The following is a 9321-nucleotide window of genomic DNA, read 5'->3' as shown; positions in this document are numbered from 1 at the left end:
ATAAGTTTCAAAAGTTTCCCAACACGCGTTTCGAAGATATTCCCTTTGAACCACTTTTTTTTTTTTTATTTCCACCAACATGTGCCAGTTTTTGTTGCTGAGTTGTCTACGCGAGTGTACAATTGAGTTCTGGCAGTTACTTCGACTTATCATATCACTAGCTACAGCTAGTCACAAATTAGATTCACCTTAACTTTTTTTCTAGATTTGTTTTTTTAGAAATGGTCAGTGTAGGGTTGATTCAGATGCCATAGCCGGGCTGGTTCAGATGACTTTTTTTTTTACAGTATCCGTAATAACCCTGTTTTTATGCTCTTTCCATATTTTTTATGCTCTTTTCTTTTTTTTATCTTAAAAAATCAAGGCACAAGCTTAGACAAACTGGATGACTACATTCCTTAAGCGGAATAATGAAGTGGCTGTAGGGAGACTACTCGATTACCTTGTCTTAATCTATGCTAAATACCAAATCCCTCCGGACGCTATTTGTAACACCAAAAAAACAGACCTAGACGACATCAGTAGAGCGTGTTCAAAATGTAACTATGTTCTGTTTTTTAGTGTGATAGGCAACCATGTACCTCCAGCTTTTGTTTTCCGAAGGGTTAATTTTCAACCATAGATGCCGAAAGATGGGCACCCTGGGCGCTTTAGAAATATCACCTCCATGTCATCATCACCAATTTCTGCAACACGTGCAACATGAAAATGTTTCATTTACTGACGACGAATGTCAAGAGCACCTAGTCATCAGCAGCTAGGATATTTAAATTAAACAGTAGTCTGTTTCCGTTTCTCCGAGACTTAGAGATTTCAGAACTATCATCCATGAATATACATTCTTTAACCCATCCTCAATATCTAAAGACTGGTCAGCGACGCTCATGTTTTTTGCCTTCTTTGGAAGGGTGTTGACAACTTTCCTCTGAGATCTTGAAATATTTTCTACCATTCGCTCAATCTTCCTTATACGGTGTTTCTGCAAGTATTCTAGTTATTCCTCTTTGTTTTACACCTCTACCCTTGGTAGTTTTAAGTGGCTCGTCAGCAAATGCTTGATTTAACCAAATAAATCTGCTAGTCCCAAAGTACCCAGGGGGTCCATCTTTCCGCATCCGGGGTTGAAATTTAACCCTTGGGAAGACAACTCAAGTGAGTACTAACTGGAGGTTAGTACTTACCTATCACACTAAAAAAAAACAAAAACAGAATATGGTTACATTTTGAACACGTTCTACTGGTGTCGTCTAGGTCTGTTTCGTCGGTGTTACAAATAGAGTCCGGATGGATTTAGTATTTAGGATAGGCTAAGGCAAGGTATAGAATGATATCCCTACAACCAGTTCGTTGAAAGCACTTGCTTTAGCTTGAACTTTTGTCTTGGAGGACCAGATAGAAATCTCACTGTTCCGCTTGACGAATGTAGTCATCCAGTCTGTCGAAGCTTGTCCTTTGATTTTCAAAGATGAAAAAATGAAAGAGGATAAAATAAGGCATCAAGTGGCATGTTCAATTTATTCATACGTCAGAAATGTAGACTGCTCCATTACCTCAATAGCTAAGCCGTAGCCTACAGCGTAGGGCTAAACACAGATGCAATGTATTAGAAATTATAAACTGCCTTTGTGTTTCTCTTTGGTCTTGAATCCCCCCTCCTGGGTTAACTTGAAAAAACAGGGTTGTTTTGGACACTTTCAAAAAGTCATCCAAAACAGCCCGGCAATGGTGTCCAAATCAACCCAACAATGACCATTTTTAAGAAACTGCTTCAAGAAAAAAAATTAAGGAGTGTTCACTTTGTAACTGGCTGTAGCCAGCAACATGATAAGTCCGTTTACCTGCCAGGACTCCACTATGTACTCACATAAACAACTCAGCTACAAAAACTGGCGCTTGTAGTGGAAATAAAAAAAGCTTGAAAAGTGGTTCAAAGGGAATATCTTTGAAGCGCGTGTTTGGAAACTTAATTTCTATTGGATGCATCTAGGGAAAACACGCGTGTTTGTGTCTGGGGAGGGGGATAGCTGCGCTCTGATCACTTTGACTCGCAAAAAATGGCAGTGGAACTTATCATTACCAATCCAATGAGTTCCTCCAAAGCATATACAAACACCTTTTCTATAAGAACCTTATATGCCCCCAGGACATAACTTAAAACCCTTGCTATGAGAGCTGTACGGTAGGGGCTGTCTTCCTCACGGACAAAATTTCTGGAGCCTTTAGCTATGAGGAACAAAACTGGTTTTGATTGGATTTGTCTGGGGAAATGATGAGCGTGGGGTGGAGGGGTGGATGCTCTCAAATGGCCTTTGACTCTTGAAAAGGGCACTAAAACTTCTAATTTCAAATAAAATGAGCCCATCTGAAGTTTAAATGACTGCCCGTTCCATAAAAACCTTATATGCCTCTGGTGCATAGCTTACAATTTTATCCTCAGGGTGCTGGGGGTTGTTATATATTTTTTGACAATTTGGACAAAATAGCCAGCTCGCAATTTCTGTCAGATTTTTTTTTGGTGAAAAGAGGGGTTGTCGGGGGGGCTAGCTACCTTCCACCACTTTTGACTCTTGGAAGCGACTCAGGACTTCCAGTTCTAACCAAATGAGCCTCCTCTAGAGTTAAACAACCATTCCTTCCATACAAATCTTGATGCCCCCGGGGCATTTTAGATAGATAGATAAACTTTTGTTTTTACCAAAATTTTCATGGCACTGCCAAATTTCTTTGGTATGGTCACATTAATAAGCGACCCCCCCCCCAAAAAAAATACTAATCAATCCTCTGGACTTTCGTTATACATTTTTAGAAAACTAGGTATAAAGCTCTTCGCTAACCGCTGGTGGGCACAGCGTACCGGCTAAAGTTTCTCAACAGGCAATGCAACCCTACACGGAAGGCGTTTTGTTGTAAATTGAGGGGGAAAAGGGTTTTGTGCATTGGGTGGATCAGAGATTTTTTTTCCGAAATCCATGCAGAGTTTCTCTCTTCTTTTTTCCAGAGTTTGCATTTTAAACTTTGTCAGCAGCTCTTCATACGACATTTCTGCCTGTTTCGAAACTATCATTAGAGCTCTTTTCTGAACTCTTTCAAGCCTGGGCATAGCTTATAACCATCACCCCAAGAATCTGGTTGTCTGTGTCAACCCCAACACCCTTGTTATGTGACCTTTGGATTAGTTTAAGCGAAGTGACTGTAAAATTTTTTTTGGTGCATTTCGGGGAAAAATGACATTTGGGAGGGGGGTAGCCACCCTCTGATCACTTTTACTCTTAAAAAAGGAACTAGAAATTCTCATTACAACTCCAATGGATCCCTCCAAAGCCTATACGACCATCTTTTCTATAAAAACTTAATATGCCCCAGGGCCTAACTTGCAATCTTTACCCTGAGATCTGTGGGTGCCGGGGTTGCTCCTTGAAGACATAATTTCCAGACCACCTCTGATCACTTTTACTCTTAAAAAGGGCACTAGAAATTCTCATTACAACTCCAATGGATCCCTCAAAAGCCTATACGACCATGCCTTTGGTGCTACTATGGGGATATGGGGGGGGGCTGGTTACTCTCAAATCACTTTTGAAGGGCACTATGACTTCCAATTTCAAGTCAAATTAGCCATATCCGAAGGTTTTACGACCACCCATTCCATGAAAACCTTGTATGCCCCAGGGTATGACTTAAAACCTATCCTTAGGTCACTTGAGGGTTGTGTCAATTTTAAAGGCATTGTTAGATTTTCTATGAACTATTTTGAACAAAATTACTCTGTCACAATTTCAATCAGATTTGTTTGGTGAAAAGAGCGGTAATCGGGAGGAGGGCTAGAAGCCCTCTATCACTTTGACTCTTAAAAGGTAACTCAAACTTCGATTTTTAACCGATTGCGCTGCTTATGCCTATTGCACTGCCTATGATTCGAAAAAAAAAATAATTTATTTTTATGAACAAGGAAAAGAGCGATTACAAAGAATTCATTACTGCCACGAAAGACATCTAATTTAATAGCTAAGCTCAGCAGGGCAAACGAAAACTACCCAAAAACACACAAATAAGTTAATTTTGCACAACAAAAAAACCTTAAAGAACCTTACTCCTTACTCCCATAGTTTTGCAGACCCTACTCCATTAAAAGATTTTATTGGTGCTAATACCTCTCTACTCATTACTATCCAACTGCTCCAACTATACGCACGCACAAAAGAGTCGTAGCAAATATTCAATGTCAGAGAGATGCGTTGAACGTCTAGAACAGACCTTAATGCTTTTTTTTGTTTAAAGAATGTGCTTGTTTACATGAAGTCTTCTGAATAACGTATATTTTCTGGGATTTTAGTTACCCTGCTGGACCATAAAAAAGCTTTATAGATGACTTGAGCATTAGGATTGACAATAGGATATCTAGGGATAGCTAAATGTGGTTATCTGGAGATTTCTATCTGAAGAGGTAACTATAAGTAAATTGTAATTTAACCCTTCCAAAGCAGTTTTAATGTAGAAGAACGCTGAATAATTATTCCTGGTAGATTTTAAGTAGGCCTTGTGCATCCGTACAAGCAAAAGCTCCGCTGCAAAGGCAGTTGGTATATATTTAATATGCCAAATTCTGTGCTTTTTGTCAAACTTCTATGCCCCTCTCGTAGTGCGTAGTCAAAACTGACACGAATCTTCAATCAGTTATCATATCCAGGAGATTGCTCTAGCTGAGTGACCAATTGATGTCGTTCTTTTTTTTTTTTTTACTAGGCCATCACTATTATTTAAAAAGAAAAACATTCTGAAATTATTCCTTCGTAAATATCTTTTGATTAACCTTTGATAGGTTGCGTGCATTTTTCATTTAACAGAAATCTGTTTTTTTTTAATCTCTGGAATAATGAGATATACTAAAAATGGCCTATTCCTAATGGACCCAATACTTTATTTTATTTTTTGTTTACTCGTAAAACAAAGTCTATGACGAAAAAAACACATCCATGAGATTTCAGTGTTCAGTAAAAAATTTTCATTCATTTTTAAATGCTTCGTAGTCAATTGAATTGCAACTCATAAATCTATTCCAACTTCTTACGTAAAAAAAAACTTATTTTAAACTCATGAAACGCTGTTTGTCCTTTCAATTTCAAAAGGTTTTCGAACTTTTTGTATTGTAGCTCCACCATGGAAGAGATGTAGCCTCATCTAAATCTTGCAAATACTTACTGAATTATAAAGTAATTTACTACAAAATGTTTTAAATATTCATAAATAAAATGCAAATCATGAATTAAAATATGACAGATCTCAAATCAATATTTGGAAGACTCTCAGCAAGTTTCTGGAAAGCAGTTTTCTGGGGCGATCTATCTTCGGATCTATCTACAGCCAAGCAAAAATCTCCAGTGGCGCTGCAAAAAAAAAAGAAACATGAATAAGGCTCAAACTTATTTTTACCGTAACCAACACATAAAAGATTAATGTAACACTAATTTCCTCTTTAATGTGTGATAAATTTCATGATAAAACTTAAGTAGTGACAAAGCCTAGCTTGCCATCAGGGGCATAGTTACAGTATTTTTATTGGGGGGGGGGGGGGTAAAAGGGGGTTTGAGTAGGTGCTATTCAAGCGGTGGTGAAGAGAATTAACTATTTAACAAGCACACTAATTGGTGAATTTAAAAGCGCTACACAATACATTATAAACACAAATTAAACAAAAATAAATATAAGTGCTGGTGCTTAGCTTTTACTAAAATTGTCAGTAATAAGCTGCTGCAGATGACAGTAGTATAGCAAAAACCAGATTTTGGGTAGGCGAAGATGAATGACATATATTCTCGCCTTTTTCAGCCAAAATCACCTCTAACACTACAATATATACCTCCCTCTACATCCCCCAACCCCAAGGCCCAGCACAGTATGCTCAGTCTCATAATTGAACCATGCTCTATTCTAATAGCCCCGGGTATCATGCTATTCTTTGGCTCGGTGTGCGAAAGCACAGGATGGCTGGCTCCCAGCCCCCCATTGCACTTCCTGGCTGAAGGGCCAAGAAACGGAGATCAGCACCGCCGGTACGGGCTGTAAAGTCTAATGCCGTATCCTTTACCTTTTTTTTTTATACCTTTTATTCTTTGGCTCGGAATTTTGAATGGATTTTGACTCTGTAAGATTTAAATTGTTGTACTAAACTTTCAATAGGCATATATATGAGTTATTGTAATATTGTTTATGATCTTTTATTACATGGATTTTTTGTGTTTTGCCGATCTATGTTAATAAATAGCATTGATATCAGCGGCCCACATAAAGCCGAAACAAAAATCACAGGCAGCGCAATAGCCCCCCCCCCCCCCTAATAAGCAAATCTATAGGGCAATTTGTTTCTAAAGAAAAAGGAAACTACCGAACAAACTGGCTTGTTCTCAAGATTTACACAACATACACTTGAGTGAGTGGCGTATTAAATACAATAGCGGAAAATAAGGAGAGTGCTGAACTAAATCCAAACATTGTTATGTACATATAGGTTGTCAAAAGAGCAAAACTCGGAATAACTGAGGTTATTAAGTTGAAATTTTAAGGGAATGATGATAAATTCACTCCTCCTACCGCTACTACTACTGCTATTGCAACTATTGCTTCTGTAGCGACTACTACTAAGGATGAGGATACTGAGATGAAAATTTGAGGAAATGTTAAGGGGAAAGTGGAACTAAATCAAAACATACCACATACATGCAGATTTTTAAAAGGACGTATCAGCAATTTCTCAGGAACGGCTTACAGTATAAGGCTGGAACTTGTGGAACATCATGAGGGGGATGTTCAACTGACCAAAAGGCAATATGTCCATATTACTGTTACTTCTAATACTACTGCTACTACTGCTACCAATCTTACTCTCCAACACTTACTGCTACTACAAGTACAAGTACTAAAACAACTACTATTTCTATGACTACTGCTACTACTACTGCTACCACTACTACTACTACTACTACTACGACTACTGCTACTATAATACTTGTAAAGGCTAAGGTGAGAATTTGAGAATATTGAGAGTAAAATTGAACTGAATCAAAACACACTATATGCATGCAGTTTGTCAAAAGGATGCATAAGCAATGTCTCAGGAACTGCTGTCCATATCAAGCTAAAACTTCCAGGGTATCATGTGGGGATATTCAACTGACCAAAGATAACATGTACTTACTTCTACTGCTACTAATACTAGTGCTACTAACTTACTGATACTACTGCTACTGTATAAGACTCCTACTACTATTACTTCAGACTTTCAGGGCCACTATTACTACTACAGCGGCTACAAATGCAACTGATGTGGCTGTGACCGTGACCACTTCCAGTTGCGATAACTTGTGACTGTAATTACGAATCTTTGTGACTGGCTGTACATCCAATTGTGATTATTTTCACGGAACATCGAAGTAAATGTTTAACAAATGCAAAACATACAATATACAAGCTGATGATTAAAAGGGCACATCAGAAATATCTCAGGAACGCCTTTCGGCATAAAGCTGAAACTTTCAGGGCATTTTGAAGACTACTTAAACTTTTAGGGAATGCCGAGGGGGATGCTAAACCAAACTAAAAGACACTAAACGCATGCAGGTTATCAAAAGAGTATATAAGCTATATCTCCAGAGCGATTAAGGGTAATAACTTTATACTATAATGACACTATTGCTGCTACTAGTGTGACTACAACTGCGAATAATTACGACTATGATTATATGTGACTGTGACTATGTCTACTTGGGGCTGCTTGTAAGAATGACTACTTGTGACTTCAAATACCTCTACTTGAGACCAGAACGTTGTCCTCTATTTGCATCCAGGTTATCGATACGACTTTAAGTACTCCTGCGACTTCTAGCATTACAACAAGAACTATAGAACTAAACCAAAAGACTTAAAGGGCATGTCAAAATGGTATAGTGCATCCAAGTTGTCTAAAGGTCTTGTCTGCAACATTTCATGAATGGCTAAGGATATTATATTGTAAATCTCATGGAAAATTGAGGTGGATGGATTGTATTGAATCAATAGATTCCAGGTGCATCCAAGTTGTCAAAAGGACGTATCTGAGAGTATTTGCATTGATATCAGGAACGGCTATGGGTATTAAGTTGAAACTTTCATGGGACACTAATAGGGATTTTAAACAGAATCAAAAGGCGCAATATGCATCCAGGTTATCTAAACAGCCTATCTCCAATATTTCATGAGAAGTTAGGGAAAGATATCAATTTGAAACATTCAGATATTTTTGAGCAGATTCTGAATTTCAGGACACTGTGTGCATCCCAGTTCTTACTGGGAATAGCTGAAATTATTAAGTTCAAAATTTCAGGAAATATTGAATGGGATATTAAGTTAAATCAAAACATACCATATGCATTGTAGCTGTCAAAATAACATGCTTGCAATGTCTCAGGAATAGGTGGACGTATTAAGTTGAAACTTTCAGAGAATGTTGAGGACGTGGTTGAACTTCATCAATATACAACTTTGTGTAGTCCGGCATGGACAAGGATGGTAAGTTGAAACATTCAGATTTGGATGGGATGTTAAACGTAAGTTACCAATATTTCTACCATAGTTGTCAAGTGTGCATGCGTAATGTCTGAGTGTATTGACTGGTTGGTGGTATTTAGTCGAAACTTCCAGGGGATGTTGAACTAAATAAGAATATCCATGTGCATACCGTTTGTTAAAATGGCTGGTACAATTTCTTGGGAAAAGTTTAGGGTATCAAATTTAAAATTTCATAGAATGTTGAGCTAAATCAAAGATACTATTTGCATCTCGATTATCAGATTGGGCATCTCTGTAATATCCCAGCAATGGGTAAAGGCACTCGGTCGAACATTTTAGGGAATGTTGTGGAGGATGTTGAAATAAATGAAAGTAAAATTAATAAGAAATAATAAATTAGAATCATATTTAATTATTACACCAGAGATGTGAAGAACTGGATAAACATTTGTTCGATTTCCAATAAATTAAATTAGATATTCAAGTCAAACTTAAAACTAACAAAAATCACTCAAACAGGAGTATAGCTGTTGCCCCCTTTCCCTAACCGGAGAATTCTAAGGCCTATTGTGTTCTTTGTGCTTTTCTGAAATCGTATCACATTACAAACATTTTTGTATATTTAAAATATTTAAAAATGAAAAAAAATTACCGCGAAATAGAGTCTTGAATTTTTTAGTTTTCAACAATTAACATCATTGTACATCATATATTCACTTTATTTTCATTAGTTCTTTCCTATCATCTTGATTATTATAGTTATTTATTTTATATTTGTCG

At 37.4% G+C, this 9321-nt stretch overlaps 1 protein-coding gene across 2 annotated transcripts in view; it reads right to left on the bottom strand.

Moving 5' to 3' along the window:
• Positions 1-5216: 5216 nt before the first annotated feature.
• LOC136028614 (pancreatic lipase-related protein 2-like) overlaps positions 5217-9321 on the bottom strand; it is a 53153-nt gene continuing 49048 nt past the window's right edge. For both annotated transcript variants that reach the window (XM_065706443.1, XM_065706444.1), the window contains one exon: positions 5217-5384. In XM_065706443.1, coding sequence (XP_065562515.1) covers positions 5264-5384 — 121 coding nt within the window. In that variant the 3' untranslated portion in view covers positions 5217-5263. The remainder of the gene's footprint in view (positions 5385-9321) is intronic.

Source organism: Artemia franciscana, chromosome 7, assembly GCF_032884065.1.
Source record: "Artemia franciscana chromosome 7, ASM3288406v1, whole genome shotgun sequence".
Lineage (NCBI taxonomy): Eukaryota > Metazoa > Arthropoda > Branchiopoda > Anostraca > Artemiidae > Artemia > Artemia franciscana.
Note: the sequence above shows the minus strand (reverse complement) of the source record. Positions and strands in the feature narration are given on the sequence as shown.